A 19915-nucleotide genomic window follows, 5' to 3' on the forward strand; every position below is an offset into this window, starting at 1 on the left:
TTATAAGGGCAACAGTTCTAACAGGTCAGGTCTCCACTTTTAAGACCTCATTTAACCTTAATCACTTCCTTAAAGGCACCCCTTCCAATGCAGGATTAAGGCTCCAACATATGGAATTGGGGGGATACAAGTAAGTTCCTAGTCATATACTCTTATTTTCTTTCTAATGCCTGTGGGATCTGTAGTGATGACCCCTCTTTCATCCTGATTTTGGTCATTTGTGTCTTCTCTATTTCTTGACCAATCTGGCTAGAGGTGTATCAATGTTATTGATCTTTTCAAGGAACCAACTTTTGATTTCATCAATTTTTCTCTTCTTCTATTTAAGTTTCATTGATTTTTCTTCTTTATTATTTCTGTCCTTCTACTTGATTTGGGTTTATTTGCTCTTTTTCTAGTTACTAAATTGGAAGCTCAAAATATTTGAGATCTTTTATTTTTTTTCTAATATAAATGCTTAATACTGTCAGTTTCCATTAAAGTATTGCTCAGCCGTGTCCCACAAAATCTGGTATGTTGTGTTTTCATTTTAATTAAGTTCAAAATACTTTAAATTTCTTTGGCACCTTCTCTTTGACCCATAGTTATTTAGAAGCATGTTGCTTTCAAAATATCTAGGAATTTTCCATATATCTTTCTAGTTTAATCTCATTATTATCACAGAACATACTTTGTGTGATTTCTATACTTTTAAATTTGTTCAGGATTGTTCTAAGTCCTGGAATTTGGTCTATGTTGATGAATGCTCCATGTACACAGAATACACACTCTGCTGTCGTTGGGTGGAGAGTTCTGTAGTTCAAGTCTGTTACTGTTTGGGTATTCTAAATCCTTCCTGATTTTCAGTTTACTTATTGTATTGATTACTGAGACAAGAGTGTTGACGTCTCTGACGAATTATCTGTTCAGTTTTATTCATTTTTGCTCCACATATTTTATAGATGCATACACATGTAGGATTGCTATGTCTTCATGCGATATCCGTCCTTGTCCCTGGTTATATCTTGTCTTACTCACATAGCTATCCCAGATTCTTCTGATTCCTGTTTGTGTGGCATATCTTTTCCTCTCCACTTACTTTACCTGCCTGTATCTTTATGTTCAAAGTGTGTTTCTTATATTTAAAGCACATTTGTTACACATTTCCAATGTTCTCATGGCACTTCACACACAGGGTGAACATTGTGTGTTGGGCCTACCTCTTCTTGAGGCCAGGCGAGGGCTCTTAACCCACTCTCCAACTCTGTTTGCCCAGTGCCTAGCAATGAGTGGTCACTGCACAGGATGTTTATGAGGGTTCAGATAGCCCACTGCATGGAAGAATCAAGATTTTGATGCCCTTCTTGAGGTGATGGGTGAACTGACCAGCCTTAGGACACAGGTCTTGGGCTACTCCTTAAGGACCTACTCTCAGATACAGGCGCCACGTCCAGCACTGCTGGTGGAGGCTGGTGGGTGTGTTCAGCTGGGCTGCAGCCGTGAGTTAGTGGCTAAAGTGGAGTCCAGGGCTATGGAGCTGAGTGCGAGATTTTACATACAAAAGAGGAAGGCTGTTGGCTCAGAAGTGCAAGGCCACAAAGGGGAGGGATGGAAAGAGGAAGGAGACCCACCACAAACTCCACCAAGAGAGGGTGCATGCGGCTCCTGCCAGGGAAACAGCCCCATGAGAGCCCTGACACAGCAAACTGTTCCTTAGGACCCTGGCTGTGTCTCCTGCTCCCGGATGCCTGTGGAACAGCTTCTGTTTTCTGAGGACAAGCTCAGGATATTTAACTTTCTGAGCCAGGTGCAAGAGTGTAAGCTTTCTGAGCCAGGTGCAAGAGTGGAGGGCTATTCTCTGTGTGAGTGTAGTGACTCAGATCCTCAGGTCAGGCTGGGGGACCATGACGCTGCCGGTCAAGGGGAGATGTTATGGTCAGGGCTGTGTGTCCTCACGTGGCCCTTGAGCACCTTCCTGCTGAGTGAGAGGGGGTGTGAGTGGTTCACGTGGGCAGGCTTTGTGCCAGAATCACCTTGGGTCTTGTCCAGTTGGCAAGGAGGAGTGGGTCCCCCAGCGTGGGCTCAGTGTTGACTCCTTGATTAGAGACACAGCCGACCTTGGCCGATGCTGCTGCCTTTGGTGGTTTGGGGAGTCATACGGGCACTGGGCTGTCTTCAACGTAACAAACTTTATGCTCCCCCCCCCCTTTTTTAGGGCCAGAAATGATGATTCCACCAGGGGAGTGCATGTATGCTGGAAGGAAAAGAAGGAAGCCCATTCAGAAACAGTAAAGTATCACATCTTCTGTTTTTGCTGATTGTTCCTGATGAAGGGGAAAAGTATTTGCATTTTCATTGAAAGGAGTGAATTTTAGGAATAAAGTGAATGAGGGAGAGGTTTCGCTGAGTCTTTCCGATGGGTAGAGGGGCTTGCAGAAACAGCATGAGACCCAGCGCCTGGGGCTGGCGGGCGTGTTGTGGGTTCTCTGCACGGCTGGAAACCCACTGCTGCCTTTCTTAGCGACTTTGGGCTGCTTTCCTAACTTTGATTGCAAGGCAAGACAAGGCAAAGCTGAGTGACACCTTTCAGCAAAAAGTCAACACGGGGGGCCGAGATGTCACCATGGTTTTTGGTGAGCACCAGATCTCCTCCCTGCCCTGGCGAAACCTGTCCTCGCAAGGACACACCCACGGCCCCTGCGAGCGTTGCCACACGTGAAGGACACTGTGGGGCTTGTCCCCCTGCCTGTGGGCCTCCAGGAGGTTTACAGAGTAGAGAAAGGAACCTGTGACCCTCACCTCCTGGGCACAACAGCAGTGTTCACAGTCCGCCAGCAGCCCAAAGGTGTTCAGGACAACAAGGTGTGAATTCTGTGGCAGGGGTTTGGGACTGCCCTGCTATGAGGCCAGCGGGTGTGGTTCCCAGAGCCCAGGGGCTGCCTCTGGCTCCTCCAAGGGGGTCCTGCAGTGTGTGCACTGTTGGCTGAGTTTCTGGTGTGTGTGTGTGTGTGTGTGTATAATATAGCTCGGTTTGAGTCAGTGTGAGCATGTGTATATAAGGCTTGTGTTTGGGCCTGTGTTTCTGTGACCCAGGCCGCCCTCCTGGGCCCTGGTGGCTGCAGGGTTCTGTGAGGGGCCCCCACCCAAGGATAGGCAACAAAGGCTTGAGGGGCGGGGCTTCGGAAAGTGAGTTTGTCACCTGAGTTGGTTGTGTGGCCACCGCGGGCCTCCTGGGCTCTGCAAGTGGAGGGTGAGGCAGGAGGCGGCTGAGTGTTTCCACGACTGGGTCCGGGGCGGGGCAGTGGTGGGCCTGAGTCCTGCTTGTGCGTGCTGGACAGGGTTCATTCTGGTGAGCACACAGTCACGTTGCGTAAGGAGCGGCACCACGGGCTCCTGGAGGTGTTGGTCACTTGCATCTGTCTCCTTATTGGGCTGTAACTGAAGGCTGTGGCGCTGCACGTGGTTAAATGTGGTCGAGTTGACAGGTGTATGCACCATGGAACACCACCAAAATCAAGGTCACCGACACTCGGATCGTACCCAGAGTGTCCTGTGTGCTTGCGGTCCCTGCCTCCGCCTCCATCCGGGCAGCCCTGACGTGCTCTGTGCCGTAGCCTGCTTTGCATCTCTGGAATCTTCCGTAAGTGGAATCAAACACCATTTTGTTGGGCTTCTTTCCTTCAGCCTGATCTTGAGGTCCATCCACGCTCCGTGCACACGAAGCGTTTGCTTCCGAGTTTGCTGTTTTTTGTTTGCTGCCGAGTAGTGCTCCTGTTTGCTGCCGAGTAGTGCTCCTGTTTGCTGCCGAGTAGTGCTCCAGGGTCTGCACGCACCGCTTTGTTTACTCACCTGCAGATGGACATTCAGGTGCTTCCCAGGTTTGGGCCGTTGCAGGCAAAGCTGCCACGAATGTTTACACACAAGTCTTTGTGTGGATGTATGTTTTCCTTTCTCTTGGGTAAATACCTAGGAGTGGGATTTTGACTCAGACAGCAGATGTGTGTTCACTTTTAGGGAACCACCAAGCTGTTTTCCAAAGCAGCTGCACCGTCTTGCTTCCCGGCAGCGCGCAGGGGCTCTCGGTCCTCTGCCTTCTACCCAGGTCCCCTATGGGCGGTGGTGCCGCCTCAACACGGCTTGATCTGCCTCATTCCCCACGGGCGCTGGGCGTCTGTTCATGTGCTTGTGTGCCATCCACATATCTTCTCTGCTGTCTTCTTACTGAGTTTTGAAACTGCTTTACGTATTCTGGATACAAGTTCTTGTGGACATTTTCCCCCAATCTATGGCTTACCTTTTCATTTCATTTTCTTTTTTAAAAAAGTAATCTCTAGGGGCGCCTGGGTGGCTCAGTCAGTCGAGGGTCCGACTTCAGCTCAGGCCATAATCTCGTGGTTCATGAGTTCGAGCCCCACGCTGGGCTCTGTGCTGACAGCTCGGAGTGTGGAGCCTGCTTCAGATTCTGTGCCTCCCTCTTTCTCTGCCCCTGCCCCACTCACACTCTTTCTCTCAAGAGTGAATAAACATTAAAGAAATTGTGGTTTATATACACAATGGAATACTACGTGGCAATGAGAAAGAATGAAATATGGCCTTTTGTAGCAACGTGGATGGAACTGGAGAGTGTTATGCTAAGTGAAATAAGTCATACAGGGAAAGACAGATACCATATGTTTTCAGTCTTATGTGGATCCTGAGAAACTTAACAGAAGACCACGGGGGAGGGGAAGGAAAAAAAAAAGTTAGAGAGGGAGGGAGCCAAAACATAAGAGACTCCTAAAAACTGAGAATAAACTGAGGGTTTATCGGAGGTGGGAGGGAGGGGTGGGTGGGTGATGGGTATTGAGGAGGGCACCTGTTGGGATGAGCACTGGGTGTTGTATGGAAACCAATTTGACAATAAATTTCATAAATAAATAAATAAATGAATAAATGAATGAATAAATAAATAAATAAATAAATAAATAAAAACTGATCTCTATGCCCAACATGGGCCTCGAGCTCATGACCCTGAGATCAAGAGTCGCACGCACAACTGACTGAGCCACCCAGGCTCCCCCCTTTCATTTTCTTAATGGTGATTTTCAAAAGACATTTAAAAGATATTGATGAAGATCAACTTACCCATTTTTTTCTTTTATGAGTTTGAGTGTATGTGTGTATTCTAAGAGTCCTGTGGCTATCCCAAGGTCTCAAAGATCTTATGTATTTTCTTGTAAAGTTTTATAATAGGCTATAGATTTAGGTCTGTGACCCACTTGGAGTTAATTTGGGGGGATTATGTGTGGTGACAGTTGGTGTTCACCTGTTTTCATGGGTTTCCAGTTGACCAGCCCCGTTATTGGAGGGACTTTCTTTCCCTTGAACTACCATAGTATCTTCATCAAATGAATTGTCCAAAATCTGTGGGTTTATTTCTAGACTCCTTACTCTGTTCCCTTGTTCTATATTTCTATCTTTTCCGTAATACCAAGCCATCTTGAACAGTGTAGATTTATGACAGGCTTAAAGTCAGAAGGATAGGTCCCCCGATTTTGCTATTTCATTGGTTATTCTTGGTCCTTTGCGTTTCCACGTAAATTTTAGAATCAGTGTGTCAATTCCTATAAAGAGCATTGTTGGAATTTTGATTGTGATTACACTGAATCTGCGCATCAGTTCAGGGAGCGTTGCCAGATGTACGCCAGGTATTTTATATCTTTGGTGCCAGGGCTCTCTTCCACTGAGCCTGAACTATCCCTGTGCTAATGGCACTGGTCCTTGTCTCCTATCACCTGCTGAGTCTCTGCCCAGGGACTTGGAACTTACTCCACATGCCCCTGGGCCTGAGCCTGAAGCCCCTCAACCCCCATCCCCTCTCGTGCCCGTGGGCGTGGGGTGGGGTGGTTCCTGCTCTGGCCCATGGGGCTGGGGAATGGGGTGGCGGAGATGCGTCACGGGACAGCCAGTGTTGTGAGAAACTTTGAAGGGGCTCTTCCGACGCCCATTTCTCCAGCAGGAGTGTCCCTCCCGCAGGTGCCCCAAGAGGGCAGGGGTAGGAGAAATATCATGGCTCAGCTCATCTTCAGGCACAGGCTGTCCGGGGAGACAGGGGAGCAGCTCCCCCCCCCCAGCCCTGCACAGAGGTGAGGTTTCAGCAGGGGCCACCTGCCGGTCTCCCAGTGTCTCCCCTTCTCTGACCCTCATACCTGCCCTGAGTGCTCCTGTGTCTCTGGGGAGGCCTCGGGTGTCTTTCACTGACTGGGGTGGGGGTGGGGGGCTCTGCTCTAGCCAGCAGGTGCCAGCCCACACTGGAGCCACTTAGTTTATCTCCAGGCCTCCTGCCGGTTTAAATTTTGCCCAGCAGCATGAGTGATTTGGGGGCATATGCCTCATTAAGGAAGAAAAACAGCAGAAAGTGAAAAAAGCAAAGATATAGGAGGAATATTTGTAAATCATGTATCTGATAAAGGGCTTCTATCAAGAATATAAGGAACTCCTACAACTCAACATTAAAAAGACAACCCAGTTGAAAAATGGGCAAAGGACTTGGGGAGACATTTCTCCAAAGAAGACACACAGACGCCCAACAAGCATGTGAAAGGGTGACCATTACTGGCCATTAAGGAAAATACCGGTCAAACCGCAGTGAGGCACTTCTTCACGCCTGCGAAAATGGCTGTTCTACAGAAAAAGGAAACTGATGTGTCCACGAGGGTGTGAAGCGCCGAACCCTCACCCGGTGCTGGTGGTGATGTCTTTGGGTGCAGCCGCTACTCTGGCAGCTCCTCAGAAGGTGAAACGGAGTGACCACACTGACCCGGCTGTGCACTCCCGGGCGTGCACTGAGAGAACTGAAAATTAGGCGTGAGCAGGGTCTTAGGGTCATACGGCATCGTGTACGATGTCCGTCGAGTGAAAGCTGGCCGGACTTCCATCGAGTCGTGAACAGGTGAGCAAATGTGGTCCATCCACACGACGGAGTGTTATTCACCCAGAAGAAGGAATGCGGTCCTGATGGATGCTGCACCACAGCTACTTGGAGACATGATGCTAAGTGGAAGAAGCCAGACGTGGAAAGTCTCACACTGTGTGGCTGCACGTGTGTGAAATGTCTAGAACAGGCAGAGCCGCGGAGACAGAGGGCAGCTTGTGGTTGCCAGGGGTGCTGGAGGGAGACCGGGAGAAACTACTGAATGGGTTAGGGTTTCATCTGGAGCCATGAAATGTTTGGGACTTGATGGAGGTGAATGTCCATTTTGAAAGGCTTAGTGTTATGTGAATTGTACCTCAAAGCAAACAAAGAAGTGGCCTCTGGGATTGGGGCATCGGGCTTCTCTGTGCTTTTGTGGCCAGGGGCCCTCAGACTCTGCAAAGTAGGTTTGTGCTGCGGGCCCCTCCTGACAGACGGATTGCTGGGTCTCACCACACTTGTAAGTGAACACACAGGGACAAACAGGAACTCCTAGACCAAAGAGACCTCAGCCCCTAAAAACAGGAGCCCTCCAGCCTCCCAGGTGCCATGACCCCAGGGAGGGTTGGCCCTGGGAGCCAGGCAACCTGGGTCCAGCGCCAACAGCCCCTCCCCCTGCCGCCTCTCCACCCAACTCTGGCTGCCACTTTAGGTTCAGATGCTTTGATGTGGGTGATGTTTAAGAAGGGCCTGTATGGAGCTGTTTCTGTGAGGGCAGTTAGGGTCAGAGGAGAGGGACTGTCATCCGGCAGTGGGGGGGGGGGGGTGGTAAGAGGGTCAGATGAGGAGGTCAGCTCTGCCCTCTACCAGGATGGTGGACAGGGAAGCCCTGGGCAGGGGGATCCCCCTCGTGGGGGAGAGCAGATCTGTTGTGGGGCAAAGGGCAATGGAACCCAGGCCACCAGCCACCTCACAGAGGCACAGCCCATGACGTCAGGGCTTCAGAAGGGCGGGTGGGACAGCGCCCAGGAGCCCAAGGGTCCTCTGTTACCCCCTCCTCGGACCCGTTCAGCCCTGCTGTGTAGAGGAGAAACTGAGGCCCAGAAGCATCAGTCACACCTGGACTGCAGGTCCTGAAAAGGTCCTGCGTTTAAGAAAAGCCTGGAAGAGGCTGAGCACATGCAGCCTGGGGCCAGGGATCCTCCTCACACTTGGGGAAAAGTTAGCACAGAGAGGTCAAGAAATGTGCTGGAGCCACACAGCTTGCCTGCAGCTGTGTCCAAGGAGACCTGCTCTCTGTCTCTGAGCGCCCTTCCTGGTAATGGATCCCAGCTTCCTTGTGTGCACAGTATCAGGAGCCTTTTGTCCTTTTCAGCACCTTTTCTCACTTAGAAGCTGATCCACGCCATAAAGTCACTTCTGGGGACAGGTGTGTGCTCCATGGGGTGACAGCCCCTGGCGGGAAACCCCGAGTCTGATGGCGCTTGCTTCCCTGCAGGAGGCCGGCCACGGGGGCTGAGAAGTCAAACCCGTCCAAGCGGCACCGGGACCGCCTCAACGCCGAGCTGGACCACCTGGCCAGCCTGCTTCCGCTTCCTCCTGACATCGTGTCTAAGCTGGACAAGCTTTCTGTCCTGCGTCTCAGCGTCAGCTACCTCAGGGTGAAGAGCTTCTTTGAAGGTAGGACTCTCTTCTGTCCATCTTTGCTCAGCTGGGTGTCACCTGGGCCCACTTCGGTCTCACCCGGGCCCACCCCACTTTACTGGGATGGACCAGTTTGCACCCTGTCTTGGGTAATCATTTAGAGCAGCGGGCACTGAGTGCTGATGACCCAGAGCAGCTCTGTGCAAGGCTCAGGGGCTGGCCCTCCCCCTGCTCAGCTTCCCCACAGCCTCAGGGCTTCAGAGGACCAGGCAGGTCCTCTCTGTGGGGAAGCAGGACCAGGGCTGAGCTCAGGAGGCCGTGTTCCCCCATTAGCCCGTGTCACTATTGGGTGGCCATCCTTCCGTGTTGTTGCTTTGTCTGTCTCGGGGATGCTGTGATCCCAGCCAGGCACCAGCCCCTCTGCACAAGGGGTCCCTGGTGTGTCAGTCCCTTGCAGTAGCTGGGGATGGGTGCTCTCCTATACCTGATGCTCCCAACCAGGCCTCATTCTCCACGTGTCCTGGCTCAGTTCCTGGTAAAGAAATGCGGCTGTCACCACCCTGTTTCAGGGCCCATGACTGCCGTCATCGTCCCGAATTAAGTCTGAACTTCTTACCAAATCGCAACTTACTACATGTCTTTGGGAGTGGGTAAGACAAATGTGTAAAAGGGGCAGGTCTGGGCACTAGGGAGTGGGGGGGGGGGGGGCTGTGGCCAACAGCAGAGTCTGTACTCTCTACCCAAAGGCTTTGGAGGTCGGTTTTTGCACATCCTCATTTTGCTGCACAAAACACCCTGGGCTGCAGTGAGGACGCTGGCCAGGGCTGAGGTCCTCGGGTGATGTGAACCCAGGTCTGTCCCAGCTCCCACACCTGTGGGGACAATTTGCCCTGAGACGATCATGGCAAGGCCCGAATGCACCTTAATCAGACACGTCTGAGGTGCGACTCGGCCACTGTGCATTGCTGGCCTTCTGCAGCCCCCCAGGAGAGGGAGGGCGGTTTTCTTGAGGACTTAGCCTACCTTCAATCCCAACTTCCTCCGGAGACCCCACCATGAGGAAACATTAGGGGCCTGCAGGCAGTTCTGCCCAGTGCATACTCCACCTGGGCACCTTGCCGACTGGCCCCTCCAAAGGGCCCCACACGTTGGCCTCCATTTTCTCTCATGGAGCAGGAATCCCAGATCCTCTGACCACTACTGGGCTCGGAGAGCCTGCTCTGTGTGTGACAGCTCTGCATGGAGCTCCCTCCCAACCTCCGTCTGACACCCCAGAACCCTGGGGGCTCACCCATGTGTGTGCCCTCTCTGCTCTGGGGTGTGGAGCCCAGTGGGTAGTCTGGGCTGGTCCTGAGCCACACTGAGATGTCCCATCATGGAAAGGCCACCTGTCATCACGGGGAGGCCGAGTGCACTGGGCTGGATGGCCATGTGGCCTGCTGAGCCAGGCTTGGTCCTGAGGGCTGGTGGCTGCCACATCGGCCATGCCCAGGACCCCTCTGGGGCATCCCTGCTCCCCTGTTCCCCTGTGCATCCCCGTGCTGCCTCTTCCATCCCTGACGTGGCCCCGTGGGATTCGCAGCCGGGGCTGGAGCTCACCCAGCGCTCAGCCCAGGTCGGTCTTCCTCACTAAACCTCGCACTCTTCCTTTGGGTTAAAAGGGTGCCACCTGGGTGTCCGTCACCCAGACTTCCATGGCTGGAGCCCAAGCTCACAAAACACTCCCGCTGAAGTATTCTGTAGGGTGACAGAGAATGGTGCGTGGCACTCAGTGGAGGTCACCAGGAGGGTCTTGTGGGCTGGTGGGCTTCCCACAGGAGGCAAGGGGTAGGCGCTGTCTGCAGGCTGCGCTGAGGCAGCCCCTCACCCCAGTCTGTCCAAGGCTCTGGCCCCTTGCTGCCAAGGTCCTACATCTCGGGACGGGGCAGGGGCGGGGGCTGCTAGTCACTTGTATTCTCCTTGCTGTGGTCTGGGCTCCTTCCCCATGGGACGGAGGGGTTTTGTGTTCCTTCCCCAGCTGCACTGGGGTATCCCCAGGCCCTCGGGTGACAGGACCAGCTATATGCAGTGCAGTCCTGTGCCCCAACCTCCATAGCTGCAGCTGCTGTGTTTTCTCACTGGCCACATTCAAAACCATGTCTACTGTCTGGATTCTCCTTCCCGGTGTCCACATGTCTGGCTCAGGCCCTCTCTCCTTGAAGTGCTGGAATCTTAGATTTCAGGTTCTTGGTGGCTCTGGGACCTCAGGTGAGGGGCCAAGAAAAGCCCGCAGATGGGAAGACCGGTGTAACTGGGGGTGCTCTTCCGAGCATCTGTGCTCTGAGTAGAAGCTGAGAGCCCCAGGGGTCCCCAGCCCCATGCCCCAGGGGTTCTATCCCCATGCCCAGGGCCTATCCCTTTGCCCTGGGGCACATCCCCAGGCCCCAGGGGTTCTATTCCCATGCTGGGGGCCTACCTCCTCATGCCCATGGCTATCTGGTAGGCACTCTGAGCCCCAATGGTAACAAGATCAGTTCACTGAGGTGACTTGGAACATTTTTGTGTTGTGCAGGATAAGAGTGCTTTTCTAGGAGGTTTGTGATGTGATGAGTAAGTCGACAAAGTCATACAAAATGTGCCGGAGAGCCAGGTGTCCACACCAAGGGCGCGGTCCCCAGACTTGCCTTTGTGAAGCCCCTCTGTTATAGACGGCCACCTCAGCTTCCACGGTGGCCTCTTTAGGCAGCTCGGGTAGGTTTGAGCTGCCCTGGGTGGGGTTGGTGGTTCACCTCCTATTGACACACCCTTGCAGACCTGACCTCCTGGCTGGGTGGCTGGGAGGGAACCAGGTCACTTCTCTGGATGGGTCCAGCTGTTCCCAGCCAGGCCAGGGTTGGTGGTCTCTGAAAGGCTCCCGTCTGCTGTTTCTAGGGGTTCAGGCAGCTGTTCAAGTATCTGCCTGAACGCCTCACTTCTCTTCACTAGCGGTCAGTGATGTTCCTGACCTGCCACCCCACGCCTCCCGCCGGTGCACGCGGACGCCCTTCAGGTCTGTCCGAGCAGCTAGGGCTGACCCCAGGTCCTGCAGCAGGTGGGCCAGCCCAAAGCTCACGGCTGCCTGGCCACTGTCACAGTCAGGTGTCAGAGCAAAACTTGGTTTCTCCACAGCCCCGTTTCCGTCAAGGGTTCTGAAGTGTGGGATCCCCTTGAAGCTGCACAGTTCAGAGGAAATTGTAGGAAGTTTCCTGAATTCATTTTCACTGTGTAGTTAGAAAAAAGTCAGCCTGCAAAAAATCGGATCTTAATCTGCACTTCCTGACTCAGAAATAGATGAGTTAATTTCATTAAAGCTTCCATAAAATGTCACCTTTGGGAAGGATGTGACCTGGAAAATTTCAGCTTCAGATGGTAATAAGGCCTGAAAACTTGCCTGTGATGTTTACTTTAGTGCTGGCTTTTGTGGATTTTTGAAAAGCAGCAAATTTTTAATTTTTTTTTTATCTGGTTTTTGCACAGGCAAGGGGCCAGTCAATGCTTCTACGTTATCAACCCCTCTGCTCAAATGCAAGACTGGGATTTTCCAGTCTTGTGGATTTCATCGTTCACACGATAGGAAATTGGGGGCTGAGAAAAAGGGGGAAGTCAGGACAAACAGGACCCTCGAGGTGGGCTCCCCCAGGATGTGGGGCCTGAGAAGCCCCAGCACCTCCTCACTTAAGCCTGGTAGTTGGTTAGGGCCACCCTCCCAGGCATTAGCTCTGCAGTGTGGGCTCATCTGGGACACTTGCTGGCCAGAGGAGCAAAGCTCAGGTGGTGGAGAACCACCACTCACAGGTAACGGACCCGACGTCCACATGGTGTGTCCATCCCGTGACTCTTGTGATGGGAGCATCAGCCAGGGCTCCTGACTCTGTGGAGAGAAGTGTCAGAGAGGGCAACAGGGGCAATAAGCAGAATGAAGTGAGAAGGGGGAGGTGGAAAAGCAGTTTCGGCTGTCTGTGGGAACGTCGAGATTCCGACCCTGGGTCAGTGCTGCCCATGGGTCGTGTCTGGGCCTCCCGTCCCTTTGTGTTTTCTCCGCTCAGCCTGTGGGGCTCGATTCTGCACATGCCAAATGGAGCCCTGCAGGGGTGAGTCCTGGCCCCTGCTCACCTGGTGGGCGGGTCCAGAAGCCCACGTCAGGAGGGTGTGCCCCAGAACCTTCCCGAGAGGCCTTGCCCGCGCGCAGCATGTCAGGAGGGCAGTTTGCCTTGATGGTCTTAGGACCAGCAACGGAAGCGTGTACAGCTAGCTGAGTGGTACCAGTTTTCAGCTGTCACTAGAGTTATCCTTCTCTCGATGAGCCCTGTGCATCCCTCCAAATGCACACACCAAGGCCCTCACCCCGGTGTGGCTGTGTTTGGAGATGGTGCCTCTAAGGAGTATTAAGGTTAAATGAGGCCCTGCGGAGGACCTGACCCCACAGGATTAGTGTTGGTCTGAGGAAGCCAGGAAAGATTTCACCAGAAACTGAATCTGCTGGTGCCCTGATCTCAGGCCTCAGCCTCTAGAGCTGTGAGGAATACTTATCTGCCGTTTACACGCCCGTGCGTTGTGTCTTGTTACAGGGACCCAGGCTGACTGAGATGGGCCTTCTGGGGGCAAGAGGGTTGGGACCTGCCCCCTCTCCTCTCATGTGGAGCGTCCAGGGGCTTTGTCCCCCAGGCACATGGATATGGGTCAGTGCTGCCTCTCACCTCATCTGCTGCTGGAACCACCTTCCTTACCCCTTCCTTCCCAACACCGACACCTTCCAGAATTGGTTCCCTGGGGCATTTCCAGCAAAGACACGCTAGCGTTGGGTCATTCAGGATAGAGTGTCCTGTCCTACTGTCTGTGGCCACCAGCTTCTGACCCCGCAGGAAGGGCCCCCAGCACTCCTCAGATCACTCTTGATTCTTCTGTGCACTGTTTTATTTACCTTACCATATCTTAGCTACTTCCAGGAAGAGGAGCAAGCACTCATTGGTCTGTGCACCGATTCACTCCCTCCCTCTGGTACCTGCATCTGCTCAGACCTGGTAAGGAGCCAGAACTCAGGGTCAACACAAAACAGCTTTGATTTTTTTTTTTTTTTCTCTCCCCGTCCCAGCAAATCTCCTTTCTGGTTGGTTCCTCCACTACCCCTGGAAGAACCAGGGCAGCTATGGATGTTTCTGGTCCCTTCCAGGGAATTCAGTGTCCCCTCCCCACCCCTTCACTCCATCATGTTGGCTTCCTATGCAGGCTGAGCTTGGTATTAGTATGATCTGTCTTTCAAGTGTGAGCCTTCTCCCAGCCCTCACCTGGAGCTCCAGCAGGCAGAAGGGCGGGGGCTCAGGCTGGCTGCTTCTCCTCTTGGTCCTGCCCCAGTGGTAGCTGTGGTTTCCTGCCCTTCTGGTTCAGAGCAGCATCAGGGAGGAGAGGCGAGGGTTCATTGAGGTCCTACATGACTGGCATTGCCGTGAGCTGGCCGGCAAGGCTCAGTGGGGGACCCAGAGGGGTCTTCTACTGCGGTTGGTAACACTGGCACTCTGTCCTCTCCAGCTGGTCCCTGGCACCTTCTTTCTTAGCCTCAGGTGTCAGAAGGTACCTCTAGCCTCTTCTGTTGCAGTCTCTGCTCATGTCTCCAGGCACCCTCTTGGAGGACTTGAGACATCCCAGGCCAGTGGTTGGGCATTTCCTGCTCCCCAGGAAACACTCACCTTAGACCCACTAGGTTGGTAGATGGCACTTCCCACGTGGATGCAGCCCAGGTGCCTACCAGGAGCCTTAGGCCCCACCTTTGTCCTTTGGATTTCTTGAGTGTAGAGAGACGCCAGTCTTCAGGGTACAGGTGGGGGCATGCAACTCACAACACAGACCCTCCAAGGAGATCCTCCCCCATCCTTGAGCATCTCTTGTTTCTGACACCTCCTTTGTAACCCTGCCTTGGTCACCTGGAATCTCACTTTGGGACTTGGGTGTAGTTGGCACTTTGTTGTCCTGGGACCTCAACTCTTTCAGACAGAAAGAGTTCCATATTAACAACCTGTTATATGGCAAGAAAACAGAAGATCCGCCATGGTCCCCATCCCCAGGCGTTTAGAGTCTAGTGGGAGAATTCTGCTACCAAATATACGCCTTCTTCCATTTCCAACAATACAATAGGCCAGTAACTAATCAGTCATCTTGCTACTAACAGCCAAAAATGCAAGATAAAATTATCTGAAACCTGTCAAAATATATCAGTGGGCAAGCAGGAGATTAAGGAATACTCAGAGACCAAAAACAAAATGAAGCTGAGAACCCAAAGAGAGTTTTATTAAAGGAAATTTTAAATGTTTATTTATTTATTTTTGAGAAAGTGCATGTACACAAGTGAGGGAGGGGTAGAGAGAGAGAGGGAGAGAGAATCCCATGCGGGTTCCATGCTGTCAGCACAGAGCCTGATGTAGGGCTCGATTCCACAAACCATGAGATCATGACCTGAGCCAAAATCAAGAGTTGGATGCTTAACCAACTGAGCCACCAGGCGCCTCTATTAAAGGAAATTTTGAAGGATGTACTTCATGCAGAAGGAAGGGCATTCCAGGTGGGAGACCTGGAGTGGAGATGAATGGAAGAGCAGGAGGGTGGTGACCGTGTGGGCAGATTGACGCAAACACTGACAGTATAAAACAGTAGTACTACCATGTTGGAAGAACAAGAGAGAGAGAATAAATTCCTAACCATAAAAGTGGAGAGGGAGACTTGAGCCACAGACTTTGGTGGTTCTTGTGTTAATGTCCTATGGAAGCTGGCTAACTAATTCATCATAAACTGTCCATAATAATCATCAGGGTGAAAGAAATGGGGTTTCCCTTAAAACTAGTGGAGAGACAAAGTAGAATAAGTAGATGTAATCAATATTCTTAGACAAGAAAGAAGAAAACAGAGATGTGGAAGGGGGAGTAGAAACCACAAAATCCCAAATGTGTCATGAATTACAGTAAATGTGAATAGACTAAACATGACAACTGAAAGATAAGGATTATTAGGGTGGATTACTATGTCTGTTTACAAATGGCATGGAAAGGTTGAAAGAAAAAGGATGGAAAAATGCTAACTGAAAGAAATCTCATGAAACCATTTTAATGTAAAAAAAATTTAGTTTTTGGTTAAAAAACATAACTGGAGATCATGAGAGAGTCACTACATAATGATTTTAAAAATTTATATCAATAAAAATTTTTTAAATTGAAAACATTTTATCAAGCACCAAAATGGTTTGTATTTATTTATTTATTTATTTATTTATTTATTTATTTATTTAAAGTTGATTTATTTGAGAGAGAGAGAGAACAAGCAGGGGAAGGGCAGAGAGAGGGAAAGAGAATCCCAAGCTTTGACCTGGGGCTCAAACTCATGAACTGTGAAATCATGACCTGAGCTGAAATCAAGAGTTGGATGCTTAACCAACTGAGCCACCCAGCACTGAAATGATTTTACATTTATGTGCTTCCAGTAACATAACCTTGAAAATATATAACAAATATTGACAGAACTATACAGAAAAACAGATGAATTCATCCCCATGAAAGATTTTAAGTTATTTTCTCAGTGTTTAATAGATCAAATAAATAAAAATCAGTAAAGATTCTAGGAGATTTCACAATGCAAAAAGGGTTAATCTAAAGGACACACATAAAACACTACTCTGAAACTATAGAATTCACATCTTTTCAAGCCCACGTGGAATTTATAAATATACTGAAAACATATTGGCCAATGAAAGCAAGTCTCAATAAATTTCAAAAGACAAAATCATGACAAATGCATGTTATAAGACCTCAATGCACTTGAGCTGGAAATCAGTAATAAAAGATGACTTCAAAACCCTTATATTTGGAAATAAACACATTGGTAAATAACTCATAGATGAAAGAAGAAAACATCATGAAACTTAGAAAATATTTACAAATCAAAATGTGGGGCATGCAGCTAAAGTAATCCTCAGAAATAAATAACCCTATGTGTTTACATATGAAAGAAGAAAGGTGGAAAATTAATGAACTAAGCATTAGGTTCAGTAGTTCTGATAAAGCAAAGCAAAATAAACAAAAAGAGACCAAGAAAGCAAATAATAAAAGAGAAGATATTGGTGAAACAGAAAAGAAACATACAATAGAGTTCCTCTAAAATGATAAAATTTGTAAATATCTAGTGAAACTGAATGAGGAAAAAAGAGTAAATAGTATTAGGGACCTAAAGGGAACATGATTCTAGGCGCTGCACACATTTGAAAGGTAACTGAAGGCTATTATGAACAAATTTTTGTCAATAAATTGGAAAACAAATGAATACATTACTAGAAATATAGCTCATTAGAAATGACTCAAGAAGAAATGGAAACCCTAAATAGTCATATGACTATTTTGAAAAGTCGAATCAGTAGCTAAAATGTAGACCCAGAGGGTTTTAAAGCAATCTCTACCAAATATTAAAGGAATTAATATTAAAGGAAAAATAATTCCACTCTGTACTGAATCCTGTGATGTTGGATTAGAATTGGAGGTACTGGTGTGAGCTCATCATTTTCAAAATACAAAGATAGCTATAGACATAAATACGTGTGTATAGGTGTGTGTTCTGCCCACTGGCAAGGTCTAAGGTTGCTGTGAGCATAGCTCACACTCAGATCTTGGTTTCTAGGTACTGTTCACCGTCAAAAGGAACTCGGGCCTCCTTCCAGAGTTGGAGCAAGGAAAGCTCAGAGCATCTCAAGCCAGAAAGTGAGGCAGTGCTCAGAGAGGAATGGAGACATCCCACAGGACACAGCCATCCCAAGGGGCCTCTCGCTGGCCAAATCTGGACCATTTCAGCATTAAAATGAAAAAGAATAGTAATAGATCATAACCCAGTGAATAAAATAGGATTCCATAAGCCCACACTGATATGTATGCATAGACGAATGAATGAGTGAATGAATGAATGAATGATAAGACAAAGTTTTCCTGGGGCACCTGGGTGGCTCAGTTGTTTTAAATGTGTGACTGGTTCTTGTCATGATCTCATGCTTGTGGGTTTGAGCCCTGTGTCAGGCTCTGTGCTGACAGCTGAGAGCCTGGAGCCTGCTTTGGATTATGTGTCTCCCTGTGTCTCTGACCCTCCCCTGCTCCTGTGAGTGCTCTCTCTGTCTCTCTCTGTTTCTCTCTGTCTCTGTCTCTCTCTCAAAAATAAACATTAAAAAAAAAGACAAAATTCTCCTTAGGACAGAGTGCTGATGAAGAAGCCCGGGCTGTGGAAAGGTGACTGAAGACAGATGTGACTTACAAAGTCATCAGTCATTCACCGTTGTAGCAATAACTCAGGCAAGAAATTTCTGTACTAAAATTAGCGGGTGAAAGTGGGCTCAGAGGTGGAATTTTTATAGTCTCGAACCGTCTCCCAACAAGTATGAGTTCATACCTAAGGGAAAAACTTAGAATGGAGAAACCCACCACCTGCCTTAGGCCACCAAATCTGACCCCTCACATGCTGGGCAACAGGAGGCAGAGAACATGTCCTCTTGGGTGATGTTCCTGAGAGGGTGGGTAGACCGTGGTCTAAGCTGAGGAAACACTGGACAACCCCCAACTGAGGGGCAGTTTGCAGAGTTGCTGGCAATGATCTTCAGGGTCATTGAAGTCAAGGAGGACAAGGAGACTGCAAGGAGAGGTAGGACCGACCCAGCTGAAGGGTGTTTGGGGGACACTCAGTGGAGTCTGGGCAAAGCCTTCGGTGCACATGGCGCCGTTCTTCCCGCTGCTGTGAGAAGAGGGAGGAGGCCCGAAGAGTGGTTCTGGGGTGTGGACCCGGGTGGCTCCAGAGCGGGTGTGAATGGGGGTGGCTCCAGAGCCAGTGAAGAGCACGTGCCTGGGGGAGCTGGTGGGGCCCGGGAGGGCGTGGCACACCCGTGTGTTTGTCAGGCAAGTCCCATTGGAACCTTCCCGAAGCACTTGGCTCTTTGGGCACCCAGTCCTTGGTAAAAAGCAAGAGAATTGCTAGCACTTTCCGCAGCCACCGTTAGCATCAGCCGTTTTGCAGGCGGGGTCTGAGCGGTGCTGGTGGTCGGGGGGAGCAGGCCAGTGGGCAGCTGTGGGGACTGGGAAACACCGGGGGAGCAGGGTGCCACAGAGCGAGCAGAGTGGTCGCCCCGTGTCTCACCTGGGGGATACTCCCTTGGTAGCTCTGCGCGCCTGCTGGGCTCATTTTCTTGCAGCCAGGCCCCCGCGGCGCCTCCGCTCCTCCAGGCTGTTTCTCGTGTCAACCCCAGACAGCCTCCCCAGGAGGTACACCCCCAGGATGGGCTGGCATCGTAGACGCCAAAGAGAGGGGTGCCTGCTTGAGCAAGGGAACGACCACATCCCGCAGAGGCCTGTGCACCTGGACAGCTCTGGGCACCGAGGCCTCCACATCCTTTCAGCCTGTAGCATCCACCACGAGGGAAGCATGATTGGTAGAAAGCGCTTCCTTCACAGTGACGTGTGGTGACGATTCACACAACCACCTTGTCAGGTTATTTGCAAATTTGAGGTTACGTAACTGGAGGCTTCTTTACAAATATATTATAAGTTCATTCTTTATACATGAATCAGACGTTCTCTGGTAGCTTTGCTTCTCCAGAGCTCAGGACACTGGACCAGTAGGTACAGCCCCAGACTCTTTGCTAGCAAAGAGTCCCCCAGCGTGGCGGCTCAGAGCACCCAAGGGTAGGCCAGGGCTCGCTGACTGTGGGTGTGACCATGGGTCCTGCACACTGGCTCGTGGGCTGCTTCATGTACCTGCACACCACGCAGTTATTTGTTGAGAAAGTATTGGACTTTCTCAAAGCACCAGCATGCTGTGTGGGTTATGTTTTGTCGTGTTTCACAAAATGTTTCTTGAACTCTTGGCTTGACGCTGGTGTACTTCTCTCGTGATGCGTTGAAACTTAACAAAAACGCCTAACGAGTGGGCTTGTCCCGGATGTTTCACACCATGAAAAGGATATGGATCCCCAATGTGTGTAAGTTCCCCTCTCTTTTTCTTCCCAAAGAGCTGTTTTTGGTTATATCTTGCTTTGGGGATTTAAGGAAAGAGTGCACTTTCTCTGCAGGACATGTGACCCAACTTACACAGAAGTGGTTGGAAATGTGTTCTTTTGACCAGAGAAAGTGGATGGGGTGGCCACTGCCTCTCTCTCATCACTGGCTCTGAGGAAATGCATTTTCTGTGGTGCCTTTTCAGCCGTACTAAAGTGTGAAATCTCTAAAGCATGCCTGGTACATTTTGGAAAATACGGAAAGTTTTTACAGAAAATCAACAACTTGATGCAACGTACATCTTGGAATGTGCTCTTACTCCCTAAACGCAGAGCTTGCAAGAAACAAGCGTGTTTCTTTATACTCGTGATGTTTTTTC

The 19915-nt window shown here is 50.3% G+C and overlaps 1 protein-coding gene across 1 annotated transcript in view; it reads left to right on the forward strand.

Annotated features, from left to right (window-relative positions):
* AHRR (aryl hydrocarbon receptor repressor) overlaps positions 1–19915 on the forward strand; it is an 82574-nt gene that overhangs the window by 7582 nt on the left and 55077 nt on the right. Inside the window, exons 2-3 of the mRNA XM_078444034.1 lie at positions 2195–2267; positions 8370–8551. Of these exons, the coding sequence (XP_078300160.1) occupies positions 2203–2267; positions 8370–8551 (247 nt within the window). The 5' untranslated portion in view covers positions 2195–2202. The remainder of the gene's footprint in view (positions 1–2194; positions 2268–8369; positions 8552–19915) is intronic.

This window comes from Panthera onca, chromosome A1 (genome assembly GCF_046562875.1).
Source record: "Panthera onca isolate mPanOnc1 chromosome A1, mPanOnc1 haplotype 2, whole genome shotgun sequence".
In the NCBI taxonomy this organism is placed as follows: Eukaryota; Metazoa; Chordata; class Mammalia; order Carnivora; family Felidae; genus Panthera; species Panthera onca.